Raw genomic sequence first — 16,492 nt, forward strand, 5'->3', positions numbered from 1 at the left:
GCACTCTGGCAGTCTCTACTCGATGGAGGAACATCTAAAGACTGTGGTCTCTAGTCTTCTCTAGAGGCTTCCCTACATTATCAACTGAAATCATTGTACCTGTGCACTTTTGAAACACTGAGCTGGAGAGATAGAAGTGAATGAGGAAGTGAGAGCATTCAGTCATTCAATCTGGCAGACATTTCATGAAGGTCTACTGGATGCCTGGTGATGTATTTCCTTGGAAAAGATAATGAACAAACCCAGAGATGGCCTTGATATCGTTAGGTGATGGAGGCAGATACTAATGGTTCACAGGAGCAGATATACAAAGCAACTGTAGTAAGAGTACGAAGAAGTGAATCAAGGGCATCCAAACCAGTCCAGTCCTCAAAGTCGGGAGGGAGTAGTGAATACAAGAGACATTTTGGAGGTAAAATGAAAGGAACCTGAGAACTGAACCTATCAGTGGCTGGATGGAGGGCACGGGAAGGCAAGTAGACCATGATTTGGGGAGACTGGGGACGTGGCCCTGCTCCCATGAAATAGGACCTTGATCAAGAATCGCAGGTTGAAGGAAATGACAGCTTGCTTTGGATGCACTGGGTTAGGGGATGGACTGTTAAGTAATAATGTCATGAGAACTTAGAGGAGAAGTACAGGTTTGTGGCCCTGTTCAACTTCTTAAATGCTAAGCCCCGGTTCCTTCATCTGTGAAATGGGGCTGATGGCACCATCTGCCTGGTGTGTCTGGAGTATAAAAATTTTGTTTTGAATGTTTATTGTATGCCGACATTGTTCTGAGGGCTTTGATGAGAAAAAAATAACATTTATTGAGATTGAGTATTAATTATGTGTCAGGCACACTGCTAAGCACTATGCATTATCTTATTCAGTCCTCACAGTAATCCCATAAGGCAGGTGGATTTTTTTTAAGCCTCATTTTCCAGATAAGGAAACCGAGGCTTAGGGAGGTGAGGAAGTTTGCCCACTGACACCCAGCCATAAGTAGCAGAGACAAGATTTGAACCCAGGTCTCTCGGGAGTCCAGAGTCTGTACCATTAATTGCTCCACTGTATTAGGACCTTCCAAGAAAATGCGAATATGTGCATGACATGGGTGCATCCAGGTAGTGTAGGCAGACAGAAAGCCATACTTCAAGATGAGGAAGAAGTGGGAGCTGAGCATGAATGTGGACTGTCCTTTCGAGGAGTATGGTGCTGAAACGAAGAAGAAAATCTTGGAACGTGAAGGTTCCTTCGGGGTTCCTGTTCAGGGTAAAGAGGAACACATCAGCCTCACAAAATATTGGGAGCAAGAAGGCAGATATATTGTCTATGTAACATAGTCTTTGCATATCTCAGGGAAGGCAGAGACTACGATGGGTGACCAGGGAGGGGTTGTGGACTGACTCTCAAAGAGTGAGGATCACCCTGCTATTCAGAGATGGGAAAGGAAATCTGCAGGCAGAGGAAACAACGGGAACAGAAGAACACAGAGCTTCAGATTTGTACAAGGAATTGCACGTGGCTGTATGAATGCCGGGCATCTTTGCTCCTCAGCAGGAAGCAAGGAATCCCAGGAGGTTAGACCCAAAGAAGGCTTTGAGACCAATGTCACGGAGTGTTTGGATTGCCATGTTAAAGGGCTCTGATGTCATCCTATGGGTGATGGAGCGCCATTTTACCCCAGGGGACACACAGCATGTTTATAAAGACACTTGTGGGGTTTGTAGAAAGGAACCTGTAGAGAAGGGAAGACCAAGACAGAGGGACACAGGAGAAAATGTTGCTGACAGCACAAGTGAAAACAGGAAGGCTTGGAAAACAAGAAGTAGAATTCTTTCTTTGCCATGAGAAAAGGATGAGGAGGAGTAAAAGTGATAGCGCCCACCCAGTAGACACGGAGGCTGGATTTACGATGGCGACAGGGGAAAACAATAGCTAATATGAATTGGGCACAGTGCTGCATGCTTTATACCTCGTGTTACATAACCCGTACAGCCATCCCATAAGGGAGGTCATAGTATTGGGCCCGTTCACAGATCTGGGGACTGAGGTTTCAGCTTAATACACTGAAGGTCAAATAGCCCACAACGGGCAGTGCCAGGATTTACACCTCCTGAAGCAGACTGTGAGTCATCAGTAGTCCTACCCGAGAAGGGCACGAGATGGGCCATAAAGAGAAAGGAGTGGAGAAAAGAAAATGCCAGGAATAGGCACCACCGAGTGATGCAAAAAGAAGTCAGGTGGAGGGAAAACACTGAAGCCTGGCAGATGTGGTAGGTACCGCTTTAGGCCTGGAAAACCTGAACAATGGATATTTTTCTAAACCCACAGATTGAAGTAAAATAAAAAACTGAATCTCAGTAAGCATTTCAATGATTAGGAGTTCAATCGCTTGTAGGTGTCATATATCCTGGGAGAATGACAACTGAAATTACTTTTGACAGAAAGAAAACTGTGAATTCTAATAGAAATAAAAGAATCTCGGGCCTGCACGAGGCCTGAAGAAGTCACAGTAATTTATCCCTGGCCTCAGGCAGAATTACCATAAACCATCTGAGATAGATACATTTTTTTTTTCCTGTTAAATGACTTTCAGAAATGGAAGGTTTTCCATAATTTTCCCTAGTAACTCATTGTTGTGTTTAATAATTTCACTGTCAAGAAGCTATTGCTCACACATGATTCTATCGTTGCGAATCCATTTCCACATCCATCTCATCAGGGGGTGGTGCATAGCTGCTTCTGTCCACTGCAACATAAATTCAACCACGATGACATAGGACTTCAGGCTTCCATTCTCTAAACTAAACGCAGTCTCTCTGGCTTTTCAATTTGGTTGTTCTGCTTTAGTAAAACTATCTTTAATTCTCGATGCCTCTTTCTTATCATGAAACAGCCAGGCTGAATGAGGTAAGAATACTGCTGTGTGCACACAAGATGAAGACCCATTTCTGTATTTCACAATGAAGAGTGTGGAGGAAAGAGAAATACTTATGTTGGGGGGATGAGCTATACCTACATAGAATGTGTGCAACTTGGCACTCAAGACAGAATACTAAAAAATACCCCATGTTCTCATACCAAAATATGCATCCATGCTAAGTTTACTGGCATTTAAGAATGGCACGTCCTACAGTAATGGAAGAGGTGAAAAGACATACGTGTTTCAAATATCACTGAACCAGAAGTCCTACTGCAAAAACTAAATTTCAACCGTTTCCAACCCAGAAGATTCCTGGAAAAAGAATCGTTGATACCTGGAAGTTAACAGGTGCAACGTAATAGGCATACATCTAACGCCTAAGTAAGGCTCTCAGCTAAGTTCAGTTGTGAATAAAGTAATCTCGATTGTTCGTACTACTTTAGTAAGGTGTTTCTAGCACAATCTTGCATATATAATTAATTGCAATAGCAATGTTTTCTTCGATCCAATTCAAGTGAATGCTACTAAGGCAAATGAAGCATCATAAAACCAACTCCTAAAATCCTTGTCAATATTATTTATTGTGGTAAGTATAATGTTTCCTTTTGACATACATAATCTGAGGTCTCGTTACTATAAAAGCTGGCTCAGCCAGAAATCTACAAAGCACAAATGTCTATGTGTTAGCACTTTGATAATTCTTCAAACAATGCCTACTGATGGTCAATAATGACCTTGAGAATCTCTTAAGAAAATGGGCAGAACAGAATAAGGAGTGTAAAAGATTCATTAGGGGCAGAGTTTTCAGGAAAGGATAAAAGTGGGGCTTAAACTGAAGATGAAGAACTGGAAGTTTCCAAATCAAGAAAAAAGGTGCAAGGCATTCCTGGTAGAAGGAATCACATGAACAAAAAACGTCGAGGTGTGTAAGAGGACAGTGGGTTGAGGTCTGTCACAGTGAGATGAACATTTGGAATTAACCAAAATACCCATTCCCTCTCAGACTGTGACACTACATGGTATTTCACTGCTGTCAACATTTTATTCCTTTCCAACAAAAATTATGCCAGAAGTCTGTTTTTCTCCATTTACAACTTTAAAGCCTTGTCAGTGGAATTAATGTCATTGCTAGTCTTCAAACCTGCTCAGTAAGTTAATCATAAAGTTAAGGGGCAAGTTTTAATAAAGGGGATAATCTCCTTTAACAAAACCAGTCTATCCACAGAGACTACAAACACTCCACCACACACATGTTATGTGTGGCCTCTCAAAAATATTAATGTTAAAATTTATCCTAAATTCATGCACACATTATTTGGGCATGATTGTTAATTTAATTCTTCACAAAAACCTTTGAATGTGAGGGAAAACTGAGAAAATGCCAAGAATTAAAAAAAGTTAAATACAGATGCATCTAATTAACTTAGTTGATTACACACTATTTATTATATGGACTAACAATGACTTATCCCGTATGCATACATAATTCAACTAATGTGAAGTTCGGCAGAAAATAGCACAAGAGTTCTTTAAAAAAACTGACGTTGAATAATACTGTGGATTTGTTATTACCTGGAGATAAACTGCATGTGATACCGCATACCTTTATGATTAAAAACAAATTCAAATAGTTTTTGGTTGGCTTACTTCTCTATCAAGTCCAGCTGCCACGGTGATAATATCACCAGTCTCATTGTTGATTGTAAACATGTTGGGCGAAGGGGTGCTTGGAGCCTGGGACAGGATTCTGTACCTCAACATCCCGTTTAGGGCGTTTGGATCATCAGCATCAATAGCAGTGACTGTCATCACGTATGTCCCTAGACACAGTATACATGGAAAATGAATGGTCACCCTTCACTTCGGTCTCCTAAATAGATATACCTCAAAGGTATATTTGCCTTTTTGATCAATCTTCATTTTACTTCTTCAAAACAAACATTTAATCATTTAGACTTGATTAAAAATGCTACCCATAAGAACAGTACTCACTTTAAAAATATAAAACACAGTTTAAATTCTTGAAAGGAAAACTATTAAAAATGTATACATTTATAAAGGTTCATTTTTTCCATAACTTAGAAGACAAGTTCACTCTACGACTCAAAGAAAGGATCACTTCAGACCTTTATTCATATAAAGTGCAAACAATAATACAGAATGCAACGTATTTTATGACCACTGATACCTTTTCCTATGTCATATTTTCTTCTGCTATACAGTAACATCAGAAATGACACACTGAGCATGATTCTCCTCAATGCCTAAGTCACTTTCTGAAAGTAAGCTGTGTGCACAACGAGGCACACTCCATTTACTCAGGTCATAAGGAATCATTCCATGCGTTACTGTTTTGGTACATTGAATAGGGGTTTGGCATTGTGGTTCGTTATTTCCTAGGAGATTACAAGAGCACTGTAACAAACTCAGGGACTTCAACTATATTAGATATTTTGGAAAGGAAATCTACAAAGCATCAGAACCAAATAAGTTCAAACTAGCTACACAAATTGTGTAATTTAGAAGCAGAGAGCAAAGTAGTTACTATTTAGGAAGGTCTGTTCTATGGGAAATTTAGAAGAACGGGAGTAAAAAATTTTCCATCTCTAACTTACCTTCTTCACGAGTGCTCTAAGCCCAGTTCTGCTTTAGAACCTCTCCATGGCATAGTTTTGCCCCAGAATTCACAGTCTTGACCACATTATTCAAATCTCGTTTCAGAGTTTGCTCCTCTAAGCAAGACGCTCTTATTATGTGCCATCTCTACACCCTTATTATTTTTAAAAAAAAAAACTTCATTGCATATTTCCTTGCTTCCTTTTATTCTTCTCCCCTAGAATGTAAGCTCCAGTAGGGTCGGAGCTGTTACCCACAGGGCTGGAACAGTGCCCAGCACACAGCACAGACCCTACAAACATTTGTTGAATGAACAAATGAATGGTTAAAAAAAAAATATGTTCCCAGATGTTGAGCCAAAATACTGATTATAATGCAGTTTAACTCAAGATTCTTACAGAACAACCACAAGAAATATATGCATGAAGCGTCTCTACTTCTCATGAAGATTGAGTCTTTTATTTGGTGGGGGGGCTTTAATGGAAATTCATGATGAAATGCATAATAAATATATCTTTAATGGTTTACTTTTGACAATTTTTGTGAAGCAGTACTTTTTAATAGTTAGAAATAACAGAGGAAAAAAATAAATGATTAAACCAAAAAAATTTTCCCCATGTTAAAAAAACTTTATCTCTAAAATATGAGGACAAGACTTGTGTTTTAGTAAGGATACGTTTAATATTCTTTGATTTTATAGTATTTTAAAATACCAAAGAAAGCTACTCCAGAATGTGCCTCAGAAGGAGCCACAGATGGTTGAACTTCCCGCACAGTCCTGTCCTCCCCTGTGGCTCCCCTCACCCCCACCTCTTCTTCCTTTCTGAGGATATAGACAAGTGCATTTGGATTGAGAAAAAAATGCCAGTTAAAGCATATTCAGTTATAGGCATAAATTGGGCATATGCATGAGAGCTACTGGTATAAATTGATATAGATGACAAGGATAATACGTAGCACAATTTTAAATATTGAGGCTTTTTTTAATACAAAATCAAAATAATAATAATAATAATAATAATAATAATAATAATATAGCTAATGAAGTCCCTCTAAACACCAAATCATCTCAGGAAGGTTGGAGAAACCCTCTCTCCTTTTCCCATCTCTCTCTGAACGGATTTTCATGTCCACTAGTTTTCCAAACTAAACTGGCCCCCCCTAGGCTTGCTCTTCTGAAGTCTACAGTGTTTTCAGTACAAGAATCGAAAATCTTAGTCAAACACCACTTCACAATGGTGAGAAGCTTTGGCAATCGCTGCTTCTAGGCTAGGACACTTTCCATGACACTAAGCTGAAAAGCGCAGGCTGCAGAAGACATTCGGGTCATGCACAAGTAAATAACCAGTGTGTCAACAGGGCAGCGATCACAGCTGCCTCCAGCCCCCTTTCCGCTTTTGGCTTTACCTCACTGCCTGGTCCCAGGAATACCAACTACCTTTCAGACTCTCTGACTGCGTTTCACGTGCTGCTCCGACTAATATGATAAAATCTGTACTTTATGAATGGAAAGCCACTGGTATTCTGGTGCTCACTTTTTCCTGCCCTGACTTTATGAACCACAGCCAAATGAAAGGAACCCATAGATCCTATACTATAGAACCAAAAATACTGTAGTGTGTACTTTTTCAAAGGTGGGAAGTGTTTTCTCTCTTCAGTGGGTTTTTTCCTAAGTTACCTTCTTTTTTCCCTAAAATCATTTTGCATGAAAGAAAGTAACACTAAAAAGGCTCACATGATTTCTCCTTTTGCTTATACCCCAGTGCTGTATTACACTGCATTTCCTGAATCTCTGAGTTATGATTTTCAAACTTACCGGGCTTGGACCCCTCAGGAACTGTCCCATTCCAAACCTGGTGTAAGAACTCTGGTCTGTTATCGTTCATATCAATAACATTGATGACAATGTCAATGGGGTTCTCCACTTGGTTCCCGTTAATATCCACTGCGTGTGCCCTCAACTGCAAAAGTAATTAGAAGACAAAACTATTTAACAGGTTTATGTCTCCAGTGAGAAGACAAAACAGACAATGACTGCACTACCAAAATAGCAAGGATGAACCAAGAAAGTGAAAAAAAAGCTACTCTCCCCGTCAAAATTTAAGTTAGCCAAACTTCATATGATTAGGATAGATATAGTAGTAAAAAGCCAGCAAATGCTGTCTGCTAGGCATTGTGCTCAGAGTTGTATGGATTTTAACTCATTTATTCCATATATGAAAGAGTAAGGCAGAAATGATAACTACTTGAAGGTGAAGAAATTGAGCTTCAGAAAAAGCCAGTTCTGTCCAGTTCCCAAATCCTTTTGCTAAATCCGTACATATGAGTCCGGGTAATTACCAATGTACTGGCACAGAGTAGTTGTAAAGATTAAGAGAACAGAACAGAATTTAGAAAGAATTTGGTGCGCGTAGGGAATTTTGACACTGGGTGTTTTTGTTTGTTTGTTTGTTTTAATTGTAAAATCACTCATAAACATTAAAAGTGCCTGCGTATTATATAAGACTGTTGTTCCTCTCCCAAGCCCGAGTTCTCAGTTTTACAGGTATTCTAAATATTTCATTTCTTTTTCTCTTTAAATAAATAGAGTCACTTGGCTACTTTTGGCAGAATATCCTCAAAATCTTTTAATCTAGCACATAGAGATCCATTGCATTCTTTGCAATAGCTGTGTAGTGCTCCATTGAATTGTTTCTTTTTAACTGGAATGCTTCTGTGATTTTCCTGGTGATGTTGCCTGTTGGTTTCTGTTGGGCAGGCTTCAAGTTAAAGACACATCAACATATCCCCCTTTTCTTCATTTAGAAGTTATTTAATGCATGAAGCAATGCAAATTTTATTATTGCCTTTCAACACCAATAAAAATAATCCTTTTTTCCTTCACTTAATATATTACATTAATAGAGTCTTAATACTGAAACATTCTTGCAATTCTATAATTGAGTCTATTTTTTTTTTTATGAGTATCTCTTAATTATGTGGTGGCAGTAAGAATCTGCAGAGGAAGAATTTGCCCCAAAACTGACCTGAAAATATTTATTTCCTGGTCTTAACCACAGGAGTTCAAATAATGAGAATTCATTCAGGAATAATTATTTAGAAGTTTTGTATTGATACTATTTATATTCATAAATTTGAGACTAGTCTAATTAGAGACTGGTCTATTGTGTGCTATCTTTATCAAGTTTCTGTATTAATGAGATTTTGTTTTTATGGAAGGTTTGAAAGTTTGACTCCTTTCTTAAACCTTTAGAACAATATAAAAAGCGTCAGCATTATATGTTCCTTAAGGATTTTATTTATTTATTTTTTCTTTAAGGATTTTAAAAGAACTGGTTGATGAAACAATCAAGCCTTTGGAAGAAGGGAGTGTTGAGTAATATTCAAGGCAGAAAACACTGTTGTTTAATTTTTTTAAATGTTTGCACCCAATGTGGGGCTCAAACTTATGACCCCGAGATCAAGAGTTGGATGCTCTATCACCTGGACCAGCCAGGTGCCCACCCTCCGCTTTGTGAGTAACCTTCATTTGACTTATTTTTTTATGCTCTGCATCCAACATGGTACTTGAGCTCATGACCCTGAGATCAAGAGTTGCACGCTCCACTGACTGAGCCAGGCAGGTGCCCCTTGAAAACATTTTAAATTTCTCATACACTTATTCACATGTTTAGATCAGGGGGAGTCCTGCTCTACTACATACCAATATTTTAATAATTTTCAAAACTTCAATCATTTAAAAAGTTTTTACAAGTGCAGGGGCACCTGGGTGGCTCAGTCAGTTAAGCATCCAACTTCAGCTCAGGTCATGATCTCACTGTTTGTGGGTTCGAGCCTTGCGATGGGCTCTGTGCTGACAGCTCAGAGCCTGGAGCCTGCTTCGGATTCTGTGTCTCCCTCTCTCTCTGCCCCTCCCCTACTCTCGCTCTGTCTCTCTCTCTCAAAAATAAACATTAAAAAAATTTAAAAAGTTTTTAGTGCAAAAATTCAACACATATGTTACTATGCAAAGTAAGAATCTAGAAACAAACACATACATATGTGGAATAAAAAGTTTTGAAAGACTAAGTGTAGATGATAAATTCCTGGGAATACTAATTCAATACATGGGACGATTGACTATAAAGGAAAAACAAAGTGGTTCTATATATACCTCTCTCCTTTTAGTAAAATAAACCCGACAGAGGTTAAAAATATAGAGGCTAAATACATACATACATACATACATACAAAAGAGAAAATTGGGTAGATTAGCATCTTGGGGTAGAGAAGGTTTTTAACAACCATCTCTAAAACCAGATTGTATGATAAAATTGAAAAACACAATTTTGCAATGCAAGAACTATGAACTATAGTAGGGTAAAAATTATTAACAAAGCTTAAAAACAAACAACAAAAGGGGAAAATATGTGACAAATTAAATATTAATATCCCTTACTGTTAAGAGGTTCCTAACAGTAAAAAAAAAAAAAAAAAAAAAGAAAAAAAAAAAGGTAAACAATCCAAAAGAAATTTCAACACAGGAGTAGGGAATTCACTACGATTAGATATTCAACTTAGCCAACTTAAAGCATTAAGATCTTTTTTTTTCAAATAATATTGAATAAATAAATGCCTAGAATTGATAATGGTATGGAGAAAGTATATCTCCTATGTAATGGGTAGGTACTGCAACATAATACGACCATTCTAGAGAACAATTTCACAATATTTATCAGAATAATTCCAATTTCAGGAATTTATTCCAAGGATATAATGGGAAAATGTACAGAAAAGTGTTCATTGCCACATTATTTGTAGTTACAAAATAGAATAAAATAAACCAAATTACCTAAATATCTACCAATAGGCAATTAGTTAAAATTACATTACATTCATTCAACAAAGTAATATAAAGCAATCAAAAATGATGACATAAATAGATAATTATTTATTGACATGGAAAGATGCTAAATCTTAGGATTGCTGAGTGACAAAAGCGGGTTTCTGAGAATGATGCCAATTTCAACGAAATACATTTATGAATCTATGCAAAGAAAAAATCTTGCAGCATATCACCAAAGTGTTAAAAAAAAAAAGAAAAAGGTTGGTTCCATGTACTGAGATTACAAATCATTTTTACTTTCTTATTAATACTGCATTATTTTAAAAGTTTTTATAATGTGCATATATTGTCTAAAAATGATAATTTCATTAAAAGTTTTAGTTATTCATGCAGAAATTGGAGAAGTAATAAAGACCAACTTAGTTTTCTATATTAAAGTCATGAAAAAATATTTGAAATCTTGTTCTAGGAAATGTGCAAGCATGGCTAAAAAAAAAAAAGAAATGAAAAATGCCTTGTGGAATTTATATTAATATTAGGCAATTCTTGAGTTTCAAAATACTCACTACAATTAATATTTAAAATGATTAAAAATCAGTTTCAAATATATACATATACGCTATTTAAAAATATGACCATATAATTGTATACAAAAAGTTGTGATAACCCAGTAAGAAAATGAATAAAACAGAAAAATAAAGAACATAAAAACAAACATAAGACATATAATAAGATAGGGGCACCTGGGTGGCTCAGTTGGTTAAGCGTTCAACTCTTGGTAACAGCTCGGGTCATGATCTCATAGTTCATGAGATCAAGCCCCACATCAGACTCCTTGCTGACAGCGTGGAGCCTGCTTGGGATTCTCTCTCTCTCTGCCCCTCCTCCACTTGCACACACTCTCTCTTTCCCTCTCTCTCAAAAATAAATAAATAAATACTTAAAAAAAGTACAGTCTATACATTTATTTATTTATTTAAAAAAAATTTTTTTAACATTTATTTATTTTTGAGACAGAGAGAGACAGAGCATGAACGGGGGAGGGGCAGAGAGAGAGGGAGACACAGAATCGGAAGCAGGCTCCAGGCTCTGGGCCATCAGCCCAGAGCCTGACACGGGGCTCGAACTCACGGACCGCGAGATCGTGACCTGAGCCGAAGTTGGACGCTCAACCGACTGAGCCACCCAGGCGCCCCCAGTCTATACATTTAATGGAATATTATGCAGTAATTAAAAGTGATCTCCATATAATTTACACGCAACAATTTTGACTTCCTTCACATGAATTTGTTCTTGTAAGTCCTTAGCCACACTGACTTGTAAAGGGTAATGATATTTTACGCCATTTTACTTTCTTCTTTGCACTGTTCTTTACCATGGTACACATCAAGTCTATAAAACAATAATTATTACAACAAATTGAAAAGGCTACAAAGCACATTTCTGGTATGCGAACTCTCAGCACCAAAGCATGAAGACCAATAGAAGAGGCAAATGTTACAGTCTACACAGTCAGAAGAGTATTAGTACAACAGATCATCAGCTGGCTGATATCTTACATGAAACCGGGCTATCAGCTCACGGTCCAGAGGCTTGGTTACTGACAGCTGGCCTGAGATGGGGTTGATAATGAAGATACCAGTCGGAGGCTGGTCAGCTCCTGGCCCCGTCACGCTATACCGTAGTGAAAGGTTTTTATCTCTATCGGACCTGATCTGAGGATCAAGAAGACAATCATATTAAATGAGAGACTAAATGAGCTCATTATCAGAGACAGGGCCTGTCATACCTTATGCCCTTTTTCAGTTACAAATTTACAGCATCTCTTCCCAGAAAACCAGTCCTGTTTCTCTCATCCTTGCTTCTTGGTGACAGGCTTCAAAAAGAGATGTCACCTATCACCAGGAAGACTGAGGGCAACATTCACATCTAAAAGAACACTCGCTTAGGAACAGTGCAAGAAGTCCAAATTAAGGAGTGTCAGTGTTTGAACTGAATCATATTCTATCCAGGGAGCTTGTAGGTTAGAATAGTTAACACAGGAACAGGCGTCCAATTTAATTAAAGTAAAACTTGTTTACTTTTTTGTATCAGTTAGGAGAAGAAAGAACTGTGTTAGGCCACAGTATGAAACAGCCTTATGTGAGAACTCTGATATGGTTGAGTTTAGGAGTCAGATTTCTGCACTTGTATTATAGTGACATTATTCACTGCAACCAAAGCTTTCCAAGTCATTTTAAGGTGGTACCTATTACTCAAAATTCTTTGTTAAATACCAAAACATACAAGAAAGGATTTTAAAATGCGTTTTTGTACTCTCAAAAATTATACCCACTATAGGCCCACTGCTTTCTCCTCCAAATATAACAGTTCTCAGGAAAAACAAGTTTATATAGGTGAGCAGTCACAGGAACAGGCTATATAGAAAGGGAGTATGACGAATAGCACAGACAAGGGTCAACTGGCAATACCTTGGCAGGTGATAATAACAGATCTTTATGTATTAGGTAAATATACTTAACCCAATAGCAGAATACAGTTTATTAATGTTCTTGTGAAGACAAAATTCTCTCTCAACTCATTGTCCATTAAAGTAGAAAAATAAAAAAAAACACCTTTATTTGGGGGCTATGTTGTTCATTGTTAAATCAAATTATAATGTGCATTAAAATAAAATATGCAATACAAATAAATGACTTATTAAAAGTGCAACTTTCAGTAAGTAGGTATAGGAACGCTAAACTAATCACACACAAATGGACATTCTAATAAATCGATATACAGTAACTCTGTCCTTTTCCTTTTGCAATAAATAGTGGGTTGCTAATTTTACTAAACATGTATGAATATCTGTGATTTCTTTTTCTCTACATTTGATGGTATGCATTTAGAGTAATCGGAAAAAAAATTACTTCTCAGATTTATAAAAGCCTATGTTTTTGCACAGCCCCAGGGATTCTGTTAATGGTATCAGAGGTCATTTTCTTTTTTCTTTAAAGAACTCTCAAATGCACTCAGTGCTGGCATTTTTAGCAATGATTGTCCCTTTATTTCTTCTTTGGCTCAAAAGCTATCTATAGAGGGCAAAGATCATCATGGAGAGCATGGCTTTCAGACACAGAAGCGAAGATGTGTATGTGTGTTGTGAGAAAGGGTATGGTACGGGTGTGGATACATGTTGGAGTTAGGGCTTATGTATTCACACATTCAACAAACTCCATCGTCTGTGGTGTATGGGACCCACAGAGAGCTAGCTCTAACCGTAAGTAATCTGAGGCAATTAAAAAAAAGAGGCTTTCTGCAACACTATAGACATTTCATCTACACACAAACATACAGTTTTAATACATGTTGTTAACTCTATCTTGTGATAAAACAGACAAAAACATTTCTAACGTATACTTGACCCATGCCATGGAGACAATTAAAATTGTGCCAGCCTACCCTGACAAGCTCTTGAGGAAAAGGTCCTCTGGAATTTTCTGGCAAGTTGATTGGAGGGATAACCCAGTCTCTCTTCTGCCTTTGTAGGTGGCCATTGTGCTTAGTCGCTTGTCTTGGGAATACTATTTCTTCAATTTCTTGTGATTCCTTTCCATTAAAATACAACAAGACATTGCTGAGTACTAGGAAAAACATTTTCTGAAAGGACAGCAATATCAATGGATACCTGACAGTGAAGGGTTCACTGTCAGGAACAAGAAAATATGCCTGGAGGCCCTCTCCTCATCCCTCTATTAAAATAATAGAAAACACCATAAAATTTAGGGGCTACCATGACGATTGAAGAATTGAATTCCAAACAATTTATTATGTAGCACAGCTGTGTAAACTATTTGCAGTTTCTATAAACCATCTTAGATAGGAGTTAATATTGAGCACAATTTAATAGTACCCTTTTATATATCTCTCATTAGTTTAAACCACAGTTCAGGTAATGTGCTACTGTACATTAAATTTAGATCTTGATGTGCTAAAATATAATTTGAATTCCAGGAGAAGTTTAATACATACTGCTAAGGCATGTCTCAAATATTTATGACCCTATTAAATCCCACAGAATTAATGCTGTAATTATTCTAAACCTATGTCAGCCATGATGGATGCTGTAGATGACCCACTTTGCACATTGGGTATTAATCTCTGCTGGATGTCAACATTTTCTTCTGTTTTCCCTTATATCTGTAGACACTTTAGCCATTAGCCCTTGCTGCTTCAGTGCAAATATCCACGCTAGTTTGCTGGACCACAGCGAATCATCAACAACAAAAGCGTTTTTTTCACTCAATTAGTTACCAGCTTCTCACTCTGTATTCCCCAAGTGACATGATTCCCCTTAACAGTTAAGAGATTAATAAATTACATCTCCTATAATGAAAGTCGAGCATTGGTGCAAGAGAAAAATGCTATCTTTTCCACTGATATACTTATTCCTATTTGATTATGGGTGTGTATAAGACATTTACAATTAAACAGAAGTGAATGTGTGTATTCCTATCTCCCAAAGTACAATAAATATACAAAATGTAATAGTTATACTTCATGAAATTATGGACTTCAAAATAGATGACTGTGGTGCCCCCTCATTTGTTTCAAATTAACTCCACACGAACTAGAATATTCAGAAACTAATAATGTTATCATAGCTTTACTGAAGAAGTTATTGTGTCTTACTAAAACTCCTAATATAGTGACTTATACAAAACAAGTGCTCAATAAATGTCTGTTGCATTTAATCCAACTGTACTTTTGTTGGAAGTGTATCTATTTATTTTATCTTGGCTTATAGCAGCTTCCACCAGAGGGAGTATATCATTCCTAAAAGTTATGTCCGTAGTTTAAATAATTCATACTCCCCAATTTGATTATTCAGGGGCAAGACAAAAACCCAATATTCCTAGCTAGAAATGCTTCCTATTGCTACTGTACTGTGTATCTGTACTTCCCACTTAATACACTTGACTGGTGACATCTTGCCAAGAACTATTTATTTTCTAGTTATATTTAACAGCTTGTAAAGCTTCTGAGAAATTTAAAGCAAACAACTACTTCTAATTTTAAATTAAGTTCTAAATCTCAAAGTATAAACAACCCTTTCAAACACAGTTTGAGATAGCTTAAATATACATTTAGTCTAAGTATCTTGTAAGATTAAAAAAAACCCCACAAAATACTGTTGAAGTGACTGAAGTTGATGAAAATTCAAATACTGGCCAAGGTGACGTATAAAGCAAGGCACATATTTAGTTCCAACTGAATACATCAGATTTTTGAACATGGCTCCGAAGCCATATTTGGATACTCCACCTTCACTGCATCCTCAGGTAAGGTTGGCTTGAGGCTCAATTTTACTGCTACTTGCCACTTTTCCTGAGTCTCTTTGTCTTGGGCATATATCAGGAACTTCGCATGCTCGGAGGAGAGGGGAAAGCTTCTCACGGCATACACCATGCCGTCTTCATCCACCTTAAAATCTGCTGGCTCACTGCTTTCATACTGTACTTTCCTTTTCCCATTGCAGTTGCTGAACTTTACTGTAAAAGATAATAAATATGTAAGTCTAGCAATAATACAAAGGCAGAAACACCTAACGTCTAACTAAGTCCATGAACCGCTTAGTAGTTTTAGTAGGCATAAAACACAAAAGTTTTATTTTTACATTATTAAAGGAATTCTCATACTATAGAATATCAGATTGTGGGGCTGAGTTGTACCCCAGAATCTCCTTGTTCCAAAGCCTTCCCCCACCCTTCACATTCCCCAGGAGCTTGGGCCCTTGGCTATAGCTGCTTTCTCCCCCCATGCCTCTCAATGACATTATCTGCTACTCCCTAACAAACTCCTACTCATCCTTCAGCACCCAGCTCCAGAGTCACTGAAAGTGGCACAATCTCTTGTTCTCAGTCTTCATGTAGTAATCTGAACTCTATTATCACAGTTTTTTTAAAGTTTATCTATTTTTTTTTTGGGGGGGAGGGGTAGAGAGAAAGAGGGAAGACACAGAATCCGAAGCAGGCTCCAGGCTCTGAGCTGTCAGCACAGAGACTGTCACGGGGCTCGAACCCACGAACTGTGAGATCATGACCTGAGCCACAGTTGGACGCTTAACTGACTGAGCCACCCAGATGCCCCTCTACTGT

At 37.6% G+C, this 16,492-nt stretch overlaps 1 protein-coding gene across 4 annotated transcripts in view; it reads right to left on the minus strand.

Annotated features, from left to right (window-relative positions):
• CDH2 (cadherin 2) overlaps window positions 1-16,492 on the minus strand; it is a 215,473-nt gene that overhangs the window by 47,466 nt on the left and 151,515 nt on the right. For all 4 annotated transcript variants that reach the window (XM_042910651.1, XM_042910655.1, XM_042910654.1 and 1 more), the window contains exons 3-7: window positions 15,660-15,886; window positions 13,797-13,943; window positions 11,912-12,067; window positions 7,344-7,488; window positions 4,559-4,731 (exon numbers count right to left, since the gene is read on the minus strand). In XM_042910651.1, coding sequence (XP_042766585.1) covers window positions 4,559-4,731; window positions 7,344-7,488; window positions 11,912-12,067; window positions 13,797-13,943; window positions 15,660-15,886 — 848 coding nt within the window. The remainder of the gene's footprint in view (window positions 1-4,558; window positions 4,732-7,343; window positions 7,489-11,911; window positions 12,068-13,796; window positions 13,944-15,659; window positions 15,887-16,492) is intronic.

Source organism: Panthera leo, chromosome D3, assembly GCF_018350215.1.
Source record: "Panthera leo isolate Ple1 chromosome D3, P.leo_Ple1_pat1.1, whole genome shotgun sequence".
NCBI classification, from domain to species: Eukaryota; Metazoa; Chordata; class Mammalia; order Carnivora; family Felidae; genus Panthera; species Panthera leo.